Source organism: Chenopodium album, chromosome 2 (genome assembly GCF_948465745.1).
Source record: "Chenopodium album chromosome 2, dcCheAlbu1.1, whole genome shotgun sequence".
NCBI lineage: Eukaryota > Viridiplantae > Streptophyta > Magnoliopsida > Caryophyllales > Amaranthaceae > Chenopodium > Chenopodium album.
This window is the reverse complement of record NC_137835.1, coordinates 5,703,835-5,718,727: the sequence shown is the minus strand read 5'-3', so window position 1 is coordinate 5,718,727 and position 14,893 is coordinate 5,703,835. Positions and strand designations below refer to the sequence as shown.

Sequence of the window (14,893 nt, the reverse complement as noted above, 5' to 3'; positions counted from 1 at the left end):
GCCATATTTAATGGTGAATTTGTTGATCCCAAAATGCTTTTTATCAAGCATTACTTGTACAATAATTTTTGTCATCAACATAGTGGTTGGATAAACTTATTCCATATTCAATTTCCCTCTTATTAATTATCCTACACCCAGCTGCCCTGGGAAGAGCAGAACACATCACTAAATATTTATTTGCTGTATTTAGTTCTTATTCTTGTGCTGATAACTTGATGCTGGTGGATTTGTACTATATTTACAAATTTGGTGATACTTGTCTTTTGTGTTGTTGTTCGAATCAGCAGAAGAAAAAAAAAAAACTAGCTTGCCATTTCTATATACTGTAATACATGTTTGAAGTTTATGCACCAGGTGAGAAATTAGTAATTATAGTATGGTATAAAAATCTGAAGATAATATTACATCGGTATGTATGATTCTATTTTAAATGACATATTATAACTATGTTCTCCAGTAGAATGGTTGTTAATGTATCTTCAATCTCCACAGTTCTTTCATATCATATCTTTTGATTTACTCACATTTTCCTTCTTTTGATTAATGTGTTTAAGGTAGTTCGGGGTTTGAAGCTGTGCCTTATGTAACTCTAATCATTCGCATGCACAAAGAGAAAGACACGATTCTTAGAGTGAAACGCTCTACAGCTATACTACCTCAGCTTATGCAGTGTTTTCCTAACAGTGGATCTCAAGAACAAGGCTCTGTATGCTTTGTTTACCGTGAATTAAAGTTGACTCAGAATCATACAGCTAACGAACTAAAGATAGAAGATGGTGACATCATTGATTGCTTTAATTTCAAAACAATGAGTAAGTTCAACTCTGGTTTAACTCAATCTAGTTCAAAATTATTATTTTACATTCAGATTAGGATCCTTAATACAATCCATATTAGGTAAAATTCTTTGACTTCCTTTGAAAGAGAGCTTTCTACATCCTAAATTAGCTCTCATTTTGGAGTTTTCTGATGCTAGACAAAAATTATTAAAGTAAAATGTTATTCTCTATTTGTAATGCTTCAGTATAGGATTTGGGGGCACTTTATTTAATGCTAATAAATCAGAAGATTATGGCTGTATTTGGTGAACATCAAAAGCTGAAACTGATTATGTTAGCCGTTTTTAAGTGGTTGATTGTTTGATACTTTAGTTTACTTGAAACTTAGAAGTTTATTGTTTGATTTTAACTCTTGGAACCTTCTATGACTTTGACTCTTAGAAGGTTCTAAATTCTAATTCCAGGTTCTCAACTCTTAGAAGTTTGGTGTTTGATACTTTACTTGAATCTCCCCTCTTCTTTCAGGTTCTTCCTTGAGTATAATACCCTCACATCTTACACTGAAAGTGAAATGTATTACGGGCAGAGTGACGCAGTTCAGAGTCACTCAAAACACTCGTTTGAGTCAGATGTTTGATAAATTATCACCGGAAGGGCCAGAGTCGAATCAGTCGATCCTCACAAACTTACAGCTTTATTGCATTCGTCTTGGTCGCCGGATTTCAGAGACCAATACAGTAGAGGAGCAGCAGCTCAAGGATGGTGATGAAATTAGAACCCAACTTTGTCTTAAAGGGTGTTGAAGTTTGCTTGATCAAGAACTACGTTATCTGATTGCACGTTTAAATATCCTTTTTTATTTATCCCCTCTTTGACAAGATATCTGGTTGTTTAGCTGGTTTGAAGGTTAGCTAGATTTGCTATTATCTCGTTTGGTTGTGCATGTTTTCTAATCTGCTAAATTATTTTGTTGGAAGTGTGAGACATGGGCAGGAGGTCTAGAGAGTCAACTTAGAGCTAGGCTTAGACAAGGTCATGTAGGTCTCATGCTCTAGTGGGTTGAGGACTTGAGGTTGTGCTTAAAATATGTCGAAGAAAAGTTGTGCCATGTTAGCCCAAGATCTATGTCATTATAAATTTGGACTCTTGTGTTTTTCAAGTGTTATACATTAACCTATACATAAGTTATTTGCATAATCTCATCCTCTCGTCTACTTTAGTGATTAGCTAGGAATGAAATAGACAGAAATCGCCGAGTTTTATTTTATCTCTCTCTCCACAAAACCAACGTAACTATTTTTTTATTTATATTTTTGATTAAATAAGGTTAAAAAATTATCAAAATGAGTAAAAATTACTCTTGTTTTGTTTTTTTTTTTGGGACAGGACTCTTGGGTGTAACTTTCCAATATTAGACACTAACTAGGAAGTAGGAAGCATGAGTAAAAAATATGGCTCGTATGTCAAAAACTTTGTTCTTAACTTTACGAATTACAAGTACTTATTCGATAATTCGTAAGTCTAATCATCAAGCAAATATTGATTTTGTATTAAGATGCTATTTGAAAATTTTCAATTACATTATTAATACCGAAATACTCGTATATTTTAATCATTATTAATTAGGAACTTTTAGGAGGGAAGGATTTCCCTAAAAATTGCTTAAACGTAAATTTATTCTCTATATGCATTGGTTTATAAACTTATTTCCACACTGTTGTAGCTTTTTTTTTTTTTTTTTTTTTTTTTTTTTTTTTTTTCTAGTTCAACTTAGAACCACTAATGGTGATAGTCGTTAGAAATCGTTAGTAGTTTTAATAATTAAATAACATCATACTATAATTTCTTTTCCACTTCCTTTTGTCTTTTAGAACCACAAAAGATGTTAGCGGTTCTATGTTGAACCAGGAAAAAAAAAAAAAAACGAAGCTCTAACCAATCATACGTGAACAACAATGTGAGAATACATTTTTAGACCGATGCATGTAGGGAACAAATTTACTTTTAACCAATTTTTAGGAAAAATTCTATAAGAGGAATAAAAATACGGAAAAGAAAAAATAAATAATAAAAATAATTTAAAAAATAAAAAAATAATAAAAAAAAAAAAAGTCGTCAATTTCTATTATCTCTAGTCTCTACACGAGTCTACGACCCAAATTGAGAGAATTTCCTCAGCAAATGCGACATATACGAGAAAGGAAAAGGAAGAAGAAACTATTAAATACATACCGAAGGTGAAGGGGGAGAAATACGAGGAAGTGGGTGATTTGGATTCAATTCCGCAAAATGCAAAATGCCATTTTTGCCTTTCTCATTCAAGGTTTGTTTCTCAGTTTTCAATTTATCTATTTAATTATGCTTCATTGGTTCCGTTTTTTTTCTTTAATTTCTGCTCATCAATTATAGAATTGGAATATCCCATGAAAATTCTAATGCTTTATTTGAGTATGTTGTCAAATCATTGTTTAAATCTTCAACAAAGTTTAAATCTTTTTTAATTGCAAGTCTGAACAGTGATGATGAGCATTTTTATCAATTGTTCTGTTGATTCTGTGCAAAAGGTATAGAGATAATTGACTATGTTTATTGCAAGTAGGTTTTCTTCTTTGATTTGATGGTGTTGTAGAATTATAGAATGTATGACTTGGTGAATAGTTGTTCTAGGGTAATGAAAAATAAAGTGTATGGAATTCTAAAGTGACTAATTGTAGGATGTGAGTTGAGTTATGATAATCGTTACGCAATGGGGTGACTTTGATCGTCTTATTGTATACACCCGTCTTATCCTAGAATTTAATTTGGGTGAAATGTTTAGGGAGTTGCAATTCACTTCAAAGGGGGTTTTTGGTGGAGTGTAATTGACCCTAATTTGGTGACCCTTTCCCAAAATTACTTGCTATAAGGAGCTATTATAGGTTTCCTTGTGCTTGTCGATTGTCATAATGTAGCCGGAATGCATTATGATTCCATTTCCATAACAAGCTCGAGTTTGGTGAACATTATGTGAATCTAACAACTTAGTTGCAAGAAACCCATTATGATTTAGTCAAGATTGTAGTTGTCTTTCAAAGTTTCACTTGTTGGTGAATTTGCAGAAAGAGGTGCATGAACTGTGGAGTATCCTAGGAAGAGTGGCCTATTTCTAGTTAATTTGTCTGAAACCTGTCGGTTTGATCAAAGTAATCTTGGCAAATTGGCTTGTGGTGGTGGTAGATAGAGGAGGGAGGATAAGTGGGGGGAGGGGATTATATTAGTTAGAGTCCTGCTTCATATTTTTGCTGAAGACAGTGCTGTTTTCCATTATGAAAGGAATATATTATTGGTGCTTTCAGCTATATAGAACACGGGACTGCCTAACAAGTCTGATCCAAAGATCTCAAGTAAGCACTAGCATGTTTGAATCCTGTGTCCTTTTTTCCCTCTACCCCTCCTCCTTTTGCTTTTCTTAAGCTCGTCTTTAGGAATTGACTAGTCATGCCAATATTCTTCTTTCTTTTCTAAAGCAATCCATACTCTTCAATATTCAACCTCATTCTTGTTTCATGACTGGCTGTGCTTTTAGTTCTTGTAGCTTATTCAAGTGCTTTATCCTTCTTTTTGTTTCTACATCAGTAGCAGTATTAATAGAGCAAGAACATACAGTAGTGTGATTCCCCCACTTTGACTCTTTCTTCCTTCAGTCTAGAAATTTCAAAGCTATGAGATCTTAAGTAAGCACTAGCACATCTAAATCCTGTGTCCGGACCAGACTTACTAGATATATAGTCTTGTGTTTTTTTTAAACTCTTCTTTAGGAATGGACTAGTACATGCCTCTATTCTTCCTTCGATCTGTTCTAAGGCAATCCATACTCATCCTTGTTTTACTAATTTCCTTTTTATTACTGGCAGTGCTATTAGTTCCTGTAGTTGATTCACATGCTTCATCCTTTTTTTTTTCTACGTCAATAGCAGTAGTAAAAAAGCAAGAACAGACAAAAGTTGGATTACCACTCTGTTTTTTCTGTCTAGAAATTTCAAACCAGCGAGCTACCTTTTTCCTTTTAAGGCGAGCTTGATTCACATCCTTCTAGAGGTCACAACATAACGGGGAATTAAAATTTAACTGAATCTTTTTCTTTAATCTATTACATTAGATTTATTTCCATAATCGACTTTGATTCAGTTCAATACAGTATATTTCTTCTGTAGTTCTATGTCATTATAGTTGATAAAGCTAGTTCTTTATTTATTATACTATAACGCATCCTCAACTTAGACTCCATCATGTATGAAAAAGTAGCCAGCCAATCAGAACGACTAACTAAATAGACCTCTAGTTAATGCTTGCTTATACTAATGAAACTGCAGTATGTTTATGAATTTTGTGATTGTTTTATAGTCTCTTGTCGTTTGCTATTAATGGAACAGAAAAGAACTATTAATCGTTATCTTTTCTACACCCGTTGAATTTTTAATGATTGTTCTTGCATCATTGAGTTGCAATAAACCATATCTTCTCCGCTCTTCCATTAACTCTTTCCTTGATATCTTATCATTTACGCTCTTTAATTATTGCGTTTAAGGTGGTTATGGGACGTGTAGCTGTCCGCTGCACTAATTTATGCATCCGTATGCACAAAGAAAGAGACACATTTATTAGGATTAGACGCGTAACATCACTGTAGCTTATCCCGGTGGTGGATTTTAAGAATAAGGCTCTAGATGCTTTGATTATGTTGGATTAAAAACGAATCAGGATCATGCAGCAGACAATTTAAATACGGAGGATGACGCCTTTATTGATTCTTTTTTATTTTAATGCAAGCAGTAAGTTCAACACTACATTCATTTAATCTAGTTTCAGAAACATAATGTTGCAATTATTTAGATTTGGATCTTTTACATTCAACTCAATTTTATACTGTGAATGTAATAATAGCTCTCTTGTTTATATCCTGCATACATGCAAAATTCATGACTTGCAATAGAATAAGCTAGGTTTTGGGGCTTGAAAACTCTCTGATGCCAAATAAATAACTCTGGGAGATATTAGGAGAAAGGGAAGATAAAATGACATGAAAGTTAAGCAACTAATCTTTATAATCTTTCCATTGTTATCCTCAAGATCAACTAGGAGTTTCTCCAAGTAGTTATATGACTCGGGTTGGAACTGAGTAAGAGGGTCTGATTGCAACTGATTGCAGTTATTTCTGACAAACTTTATGAATATTAGTTAAATTGCTTAATCTCATTTTTCTTTTCAGGTTCTGAGTCCCTGGCTGATAAATGGTGAACATTGAATTCAAGTGTCATTACTCTTGTTGGCATCCACTTACTGCTTAAAAAACAGAGGAAAAAATTGAGGATGGCGATGAATTCAGACCATTTAATTCAAACTGGAGGTTAACTTCTTCTGATCGTTTGATGGAAAGTACGTATCTTCATTGAAAATAACTACTATCCCTATTTGCTTATATTACTGGGTTAGATAGATTATATTGTTGGTACTATACATTACAAAATCAAGCTTCTGATGTTGCTACAATTCATTGATCTGATGGTAAATATTATTATGAGAATTTTATCTAATAGTGAATTGCATAAGAAGGCTTTACAAGGATTTTTTGTTATAGAATTAACTTTCTCCTTCCTTTTAGCTGATAAAAGCTACGGTTACAGAGGATAATGATGTAGATGAGTTTCGAGCTTATGTACCACGACGTCCTTTATGACTACTGGTTGAACCGCTGACATATATACATGCCTTTATTTTATCTGTTGGGAGAAGCATTTGGTTCTGATATGATCTTTCAAAAATGTAGGGTTTGCTTTAAATGTTGAAACAAGTTCAGAACTTTTATGTTGCACTGTTATGCTTGTTGGTCTTTATACTTGTTTATGAAACTTAGAATTGGAAAATAGTTAGGAGCACAAACATGCTGTGTGACAGCAACAAAAATGATACTTTCTCCGTTATTAATTCGGATTTTACTCAGAACTTAAAAGAAGATCCTGAAAATTATTCCACGATTATAAAATCATATTCAAGTTAAATTCACTATTGTTGATACTTTGTATTTCTTTAGGGTTTACCCCATCATTATATTTTTTGCTAAATATCAACTAAGCTGGTTCTTTTATGGGATAGTTCTTAGGGTTCATCGATCTAGTATGGACTTACTACTTCATACTCCTATAAATGATTCGGAGAATAGATTGACCCAAGTATTTTCAGTTTTTTTCCTTATACAAAACTCAGGAAAAGCATTAGCCATGAATTTCTTGATTAACACATCAACTGTAGTTATTCGTTAACTCCATTTTAGGTTCTTACTTTTACCTTCTTATACATAACGACCATTACAAGGACTTCTCTATTTCTGTATTGAGTATTGAATACAATTTTAAGCCTTTGCGGACGGCTTTAATAGTCCCATGTGAGCATATTCATGATTTTAGCATAACCATGAAAATCCACAAATCATACCAACCTGAAGAAATTATTACTCACTCATCCAACCAAGCCACTAGTAAAAAAAGAGAACAGATGAAGAAAATAACAAGACAGCAGAAAGACTAACCACAACCACCAACATAAATGAACTCATAAATTGAACACTAAATTCTTCAATTACATCAATAAAAAGTAATCCACCAAAAAGTCCCATAAAAATAGAATTTTTAAATAAAAAGAAGAAAAAAAAAGGACCCAATAAATTAAATGAGTAAAAGCAGAAGTCAATGCCCGAACCAACACCCTTGGATGACTGGTAAGAAATTAGCCTCGGCCGACCAACCAACTAGCTTAGCCATATCCAAGGATCACATCTGGTGCGCTCTTGACTTCCACCACCAATTCTTACTCCTTCATTAATCCCACTGTTTTTTCACACACCTAACTACTCGTACATTAGTAGTTGTAGTAGATTTTTTATTTACCATTTACTAACCATTTTTTGTAAAAGAAAAATAAAATTCAAGTCTACTTCTTCCACTTGTACTCTTTTCTCATCTATATTGTTTCCTTTAAGCCCTCCCAAAATACAATAACCTCTTAAAAACATGGAGGGTAGTAATTAACAACGCTGTTGGCTTCAATTTACGAGCCAACAGCGTTGTTATTACTGGTTGAAGCAACACAAGTATTACTAGCGTTATTGATGTTGTCATTGGTGTTGGTGTTAGTGATTGTGTTGCTGTTTCCGTTGGTGTTGCCAAGGGCAGCGTTGATTTGGTGGACCATGCTGCAGATGTGGTTGTTGATGGCGTTCACGCTTGAAAGGTTAAGCTTGGCATTAGGGCTTGCACTGGCATGGACTTGGATCCCGACTGTTAGGAGGCATCCGCCACCCATGTTGCTGGAGGAACTCTGGCCATCTGTGTTGTTTGTGGCATCGGGTGTAATATTGTTTTGTCCCAGGGGTATTATGGAGAACCCCGTTGGGAGGAGAGGAATGCAAGAAGGGTCCTCACCACTCATCACTAGCTGGATGTAGTCAACTTCCATTGTGGCGTACACGACTAAGCTACCTGAGGGGTCTGTGCAGCTCTCTTGCAGCATTAGCTCCACATTCTGTGATGAATTACTTGCCACCTAAATTAACATTAAATAACGCCATTAAACACAACCATAAATGATATGATCATTCATTAATACAAGATTACAAGTACGAGTACGAATTAAGAGATTCATGAACATAAACCTTGAAACAATGTGATATTATCAAGATGACTACAAGTTTTTGTACTTATTGAAACAATAAAAATAAAGTTACACCCTTGATGTCACCGGATTTCTTTTTACTATCAATGGTGCATATCTTACTGATGCAATAACCATAAAAAAGATAATAGCCACTGTAAAAAAAAAAAAAAAAAAAAAAAAAAAAAAAAAAAAAACTTCATGAAGATAAAGGAAACTCACATTGATGCGAAAGAGAGAGATGCAGTTTCCTGGATGAGATCCATTGGCGATATGAGCCACCTCATGTAAGGAACTTCCATTAGAAAGTGCTTCAAGCTGGTAAACATAAAAACATAATCATAGTTAATTGTATTTCTAAAACCATTACTTCAGTAAAAAGCCTACTAATAATATAACATTTGATTGCATGAGCTGATCATGAGCCAAATTACCTGAGACCTTCGATATTCATTCTTCAACAGATCAAAAACCCGGTCATGAGAATAAGGCAGCCAAGTAGTGGACACCGCACAGAGGATTAATCCATTAGGCTGCCCTGGTTCCATGATTTTCCTAGTTGTAATCCTAACTGTATCGTCTGCAGATTCAGACAATGCAGTCCAAGACTGACCCCCTGAAGTGCTTATATTTACACTTAATGTTCTTATCATCCTTTGTGCCAGCTTCATGAAATTCTTCCTTGCTTCTGGTGACTGTATCACTGCATGAACAACATATTTGCTGGTTAGTTCAGCTGAAATCTAGACAGAATGAAATTTATAACAAAGTAATCAGTATTAGAGTTAGTTGCAACCTCCAAGGTCAGATACATTTCTGGCCATGAGACTAGCAACCCTCTCACATTGCCTTTGAAGTATAGCCAACCAACGTTTTGCCCCAAATGCCATCGCGCTATGAACATATTGATCAAAGGTTTGGTGGATCGGTTTCTCTTCTAATACCTCAGCATGTTCAACCCATATAACCTACATTAAATGTCATAAATTTCAATTGTTCATTACATAAGAGTATAGTAGGGATTAGTTCATTTATGTAATGTATTATTTTTAGTTACCTTTGAGTAACCATTAGGCATGTCTTGAATGATGCAGCCAGAAGTGCGTTTCCTGTATCTAGGAATACTATTTTGAGAGAGTTGAAGGCTTCCTTGGAAGTTATCCACAGGGAAATCAACAATTGCCCACATGCCTTCCTCTGCGTTGTGGTGGCAATACCGGAGGAAATAAGTCTCACGGGTAGGTACTAATGGTGAAAGTACTTGCAACTCAGCGAACATCTGCAAGAAGGAATAAACAATGATCAAGGCCTTTTCATGTTGTATAAGATAATCAATGCAGGGTTGTTCTTTTGCATGATAGTCCTTCCAAGGAAAATGTTATCTTTTCCGAAACATATTAATTGAAAGAAATTAAGTGTCTTTTAAAGAAGATCAATGTGTCATGAATGAACTAACCAGATGAAGCGCGCCACTTGCATGACCGGAGGCTCCTGGAGCAAGAATCTGAACAGTCTTGGCACGAGAGACAATGGAAGGAAACAACTCCATCCATTTATTCTGTTGTTAATTGACAAGAGGGATAATCGCGGACAGATTAGAAAATGGTAAACAAAAAGAAGACAATAGCTAAATGAAGAAGCATATTAGGTTAATAATGTATGTAATATAGAGGGCTTACGGCATCAAGGAAAGAATCTACAAGATTGATGCTGTTCATGATGACAAGCGCCTTATCCCTAGTAGCCTCGGTCCTTAACTCATTGTAATGTTGCTTGAGAGGATCAGCATGATGATGAGGCCAAGGGAACATCCTTGAATACTCTTCCATGTTAAGCACTTCCATTGAGTTGCTACTATTGCGAAACCAAAGGGGCTCGTTCACATGACACATCTTAAGCAACTCATCCATGGAAGACATGGCCAGTTCCATAGCAAGGGGCCTTTCTTCATCCAATATTAAGCCACCTCCACCACTACCACTCCCACTTCTGCTACCACTACCACTTCCAGCACCAGGGAATTCAGTAGCAGGCTCGGGAAGCAATGGCATTGGAAGCATTTGGGTGCAAGGAGGCATTGACTCTTGGAAGTGCCTCGAGTACATTCCCATGTCTAGGTCAAGAGAAGGGGGTGGTAGGAGAGCCGCTGGTGGTGGTGATGGTCCAAGAGATTGGAGTGATCGGCCAGTGTACCTTGATGCAACTGCACATACTCGATCATACTGTAAAAGAGACAAGTAGTACAAATTATTGTGATTTATATTGAATAATGAGATAATGATTTCACTTAATAGCCTTCTTAATTATGCATACAAGCTTACACAAGAATACACTTGAATTTAGTGATGATTCTACCATTAAACAAACTGTTTACTAATGCAATAATGTGTCACTGATGTTAAGACATCAGCTAATTGTTACTTGCACTTTTAGAATACTGTATATGACCAAAATAAAATTTAATCATTTGTGGACCAATTACTTTAATTAGAAGAATAATCTTAGCTAATTATGAGGCAGTAATCATAGCTAAGATGCTCAGGATCCAAAACATATATCAATAAGTCAATAGTTTGTACATGAAATAACACAAATTAATTTCACTAATCCAAAATCAAAGAACCCTAGCAATTTGTGGCTTATAAAACATATATAAATAAGAACACACCTCTTCTTTAAGCCTAGCATTCTCAAGGCGCAGTTGCTGCTCATCATATTCGACCTCTCCTAGAATGGAGCCACCTCCACATCCAGGACAAACAAGGCTCCTCAAGACTGCTTGCAAGCGATAATTTTCGTTCTTCAAGTTATCATTCTCAGCCCTCAGTATCACATTATCAGTCCTATCTTGTTGTGCCTAATCAAACACATATATACATGCATTTATATTATCACATTAATCAAATCATATAATCAATTCAATCTACCACAAGTACTCTCAAACACGAGTTTGAATAGCCGAGTCTGACACTAAAACACATTAAACAACATAGCTTAATTGAAACAAAATGGAGATGTATTAACATAATAATAATGCATGAAATTAAATAATAATCTCATTGCATTGTACTGTAATAATTGAAGAAAAAAAAGCACAATAAATTGAACACTACTACTGAGTACTGACTGCATTAGGCCTACAGCTGGGACAATGAACATTGGGGGGTGGGGAACATTTAAGCCATTAAATTTTTTAGCTTTGGGAATGACTGTGGTACAGGTAAATTCATTTAATCCTCTTTATTATACTTCTTCTTCTTCCTCTCCTTCTTCTTTTAAGTCTTCCATTTTCATCATCAAGCTTTCATTTTCTGTACTACCTAATATTATCTTCTTCTTTTTTTTTTTTTTTTTTTAAACAAAAACCACAGTAAAAAAAATAAAAATAAAACCCTAGCCTTCGTCCTTATTTGTTATTTATTTATTTTTAATCCTTCTAGGGAACTACGAAGCTGTCACTGTTACAGTTCTAACCCTCACTCACTCACTCACAGCTGGCTTTCTGCCATCAATGGTGCAACCCTTTAGCCCCATTTGGTATTCTATGTAAGATTTCAATTAATTAACCGCGTAAATAATGTACTCCTTATGTATATACTACTACTATCGTAGATCCGATATAGCTCGTGTAGCTAGACAGGATTCTCTCTAATTACTAGACCATCAAGTTGGAAAATTACTAGGAGGGGATGAATTGAAAATATTTAAATTAATACGAGTACTCAAAATAAAAATTAAACCTTTTCTTTTAATTAATTACGTTTATAATTAAATCAATTTTGAGAAATGTATGGTTCGCACCTTCATTTGGGTACGGCGATTTTGGAACCAAAACTTCACTTGGCGTGGCTTCAGCCCTAGATCTTGGCTAAGCTTCATCCTTTGCTTATCATCAGGGTGCGGACATTCTCTGAAAAGACTGTTAAAAAAAAAAAATGACTAATAATAAAATTAAATTATCATTCCTAAACAATCCTGTAAAAAAATAAAAAAAATTCATAAACAATTAATTGTATTTTATTTGATTTTATAAAACAAAAAAAAAAAATGTATTTTATGTGACAACTAAACTTGGACGAAAGTAAAAAAAAAAAAAATGAAGCATATACGTACGCTTCCATTTCTTGAATCTGACGAGCAGTGTGGCGGTGGTAACGCTTCTTCTTACCACTCTGAGATGGTAGCGATTGGTTGGGGTTGAGCGGATCTTCACTAAGACTATCGAGCTCGTTCCCGGAAAGACCACCTTGTCCTTCCATGTTGAGTTCGCTTCCTGACAAGCTCTCCACCATCTCCTCCTTCCCTCTCTCCTCCTTCACCTTACAAAAATACACAGAAATCAAATTAATAAAATAATAAATAATTAAAAATAAAAGGAGAGCTTAAGAGGAGAGAGGGAATGAGGAACATTACAGGGAGGATAGTAGGGAAAGGATGGAAGGAAGGCGGAAGCGAAGCCATGAAAGTAAAGGCATTGACATGATGATGATTGTGATTATGATTGTTAGGGTTTCGAAGAGACGAAGCGAAAAGAGAAGAACAATCAGGTGTTGATGACATCCCATTTTCTCCCATTGTTGAAGGTAATGCTGCTGCTACTTGACAATCTCCATACATTATTATGCTAATTATACTATCTTCAATTCCTTCTTTTCTCCTCCAATAATTGCTCCCTTGATATCCAAATCTTCAATAAAATGAAAATATCAACAATTACCAACTTAGGGTTAGGTTGTCATAATCCTTTTATTCATTTGTCTACCATTCTAACATCTTAGGTAACAAAAATAATGCAAGAATTATTGACTGGATTGGATAAAAAGTTAGTGTAATAATTATATTTAAATAATTTCTTAACGAACAGCCTTTTTTTGAAATTAATTAATTATTTTTGTTTAATAATTAAAAAGTCAAAATTAATGAGGAAAATCAAAATGATTTTCTTCCATAAAAGGTTTTTTTGAGTTCCTAGCTACAACCACCTACCTCGTGATATAATACGAAACATCAAAACATCGGAATAAATAAAAAAATCATAACAAAACAAAAAAAAAAAAAAAAAGTAAAATTGAAAGCGAATATACCAATTTTTTGTTTGATTATAAAAAACACAAACCTAAAATCATATTTTCAAATGAATGTAACATTAACGGGACCATAAATAATAAAACAATAGAGCTCAATGAATATACCAATATTTCAGCATTAGATTATATCTTTTTCAAACTTGTTTGGATCCACCTTAGCAAAACACAAAAAATTAAAAAAAAAAAAAAAAAAAACTTTCTCTCTTAAAATCTCTCTCTCTCACTTCATACTCACTCTTATTTAGTGTTAAAAGAGAAGAGAGAGAAAGAGCAAAAAAAAAAGAAGCAAGCTTTATTTTTAGTGGGTTGCCCTTCTATATTTTGATTTTAAAATTTTGATAAATGAATTTTTATTTTTATTTTATTTATCAAAAAAATTAAATAAATCTAGGAAGCGTAATTTATTTCTCTCTGACAAAAACCGATGAATGCCACTTATTCAGTCGTCTGTTTCTGAAAACACGTGGCAGTATTTAATTGGTTTATGCTTTTCCGTTTCACGTAGCCTTCTTTACTCTCTCTCACAAAGTCAAAACTTTTCCTTTTTCTTTGTATTAATCAAATTCTTGAATAGCGCGTGGTTTCACATGATGAGATCTTAGCCGTTGAATTGTAACGTTTGATACACGCGATTAAATAGTAAAAAGAAGGTTTTAAATTTTTCGGGTTTTTCCGTTTTACGTGAGGAGAGTGAGTGAGTAATAAGGTCAAGGTCAAATAGGTCAACGAATATGGACCGTTGATTTGGAGGTTACAATGGACAAAATCTACGGGTTAGGAGGGATTTAAATAAGGTATTGTCAATGCTAGGTCCTACCAAAGCTTTTTTTATGGCTTAAAAAGTGTAAAAAAATATAAATTGAAAATAAAAAGGGATTTTGCTCCCATGATGATGAATAAAAAAAGGCTATTAATTTTCTACCAACAAAATTTTATTAATTATAATCAATGTTTTTAATTTTCTTTTTTGAATTTTATGTTTTTTTTTTTTGGGGAGATGAAGTATATAATTAATGTATTGTCCACATTGTTCATGATGATTTCTCATCTCCTAACAACTTTTTCTCTATAAGTTTGTGTAGCTAGTAAGATATTAAACCACATAATTTTGCAAAAAGACATGGATACATAAATTAATACACACTATAATGTAATTGGGGAGCTTATAAAAGTTGAAATTTAATGTTTATAAACTTATTTCTAACACATTATTAAGAAGTTGGACTGATAAAGAGGATATTTGTTGGACATTTAAGTATTTGCCATGATTTTAATTTGTTAAATACGTTAGGACATGGATAATTGTAAGAGTAATGATGGTATTTTTTTATTTTTTAT

The 14,893-nt window shown here is 33.9% G+C and overlaps 1 protein-coding gene and 1 long non-coding RNA gene across 4 annotated transcripts; one reads left to right on the top strand and one right to left on the bottom strand.

The window, feature by feature from the left end:
- The first annotated feature begins 2,936 nt into the window (after positions 1–2,936).
- LOC145594178 (uncharacterized) lies at positions 2,937–9,714 on the top strand. Of its 3 annotated transcripts, none has more exons than XR_014102825.1 (3): positions 2,937–3,105; positions 6,031–6,197; positions 9,588–9,714. It is a non-coding gene; the product is annotated as an uncharacterized LOC145594178 (long non-coding RNA). The 3 variants fall into 3 exon arrangements; XR_014102824.1 differs by having other exon boundaries at positions 9,563–9,713; XR_014102823.1 differs by lacking the exon at positions 9,588–9,714 and having other exon boundaries at positions 6,031–6,631.
- LOC145594170 (homeobox-leucine zipper protein HDG5-like) lies at positions 7,344–14,049 on the bottom strand. Its single transcript, XM_081650507.1, has 12 exons — positions 13,661–14,049; positions 12,882–13,155; positions 12,582–12,781; positions 12,270–12,387; positions 11,137–11,325; positions 10,148–10,690; positions 9,925–10,026; positions 9,526–9,747; positions 9,265–9,436; positions 8,903–9,171; positions 8,691–8,786; positions 7,344–8,360 (listed from the first exon to the last, which is right to left on the bottom strand). Exons 2-12 carry the CDS (start codon positions 13,083–13,085, stop codon positions 7,866–7,868), a joined length of 2,610 nt encoding a protein of 869 aa, XP_081506633.1. The 5' UTR covers positions 13,086–13,155; positions 13,661–14,049; the 3' UTR covers positions 7,344–7,865.
- Between the last annotated feature and the right edge of the window lie 844 nt (positions 14,050–14,893).

Excerpts from the sequence above, each read along its gene's own strand:
- LOC145594170 (XM_081650507.1), bottom strand. The coding sequence starts at position 13,085 with ATGTATGGAGATTGTCAAGTAGCAGCAGCATTACCTTCAACAATGGGA. Across the intron at positions 11,326-12,269 it reads ATCGCCGTACCCAAATGAAG|GCACAACAAGATAGGACTGA; the intron begins GTGCGAACCATA and ends GTGTTTGATTAG. Across the intron at positions 10,027-10,147 it reads TAGATTCTTTCCTTGATGCC|AATAAATGGATGGAGTTGTT; the intron begins GTAAGCCCTCTA and ends AATTAACAACAG.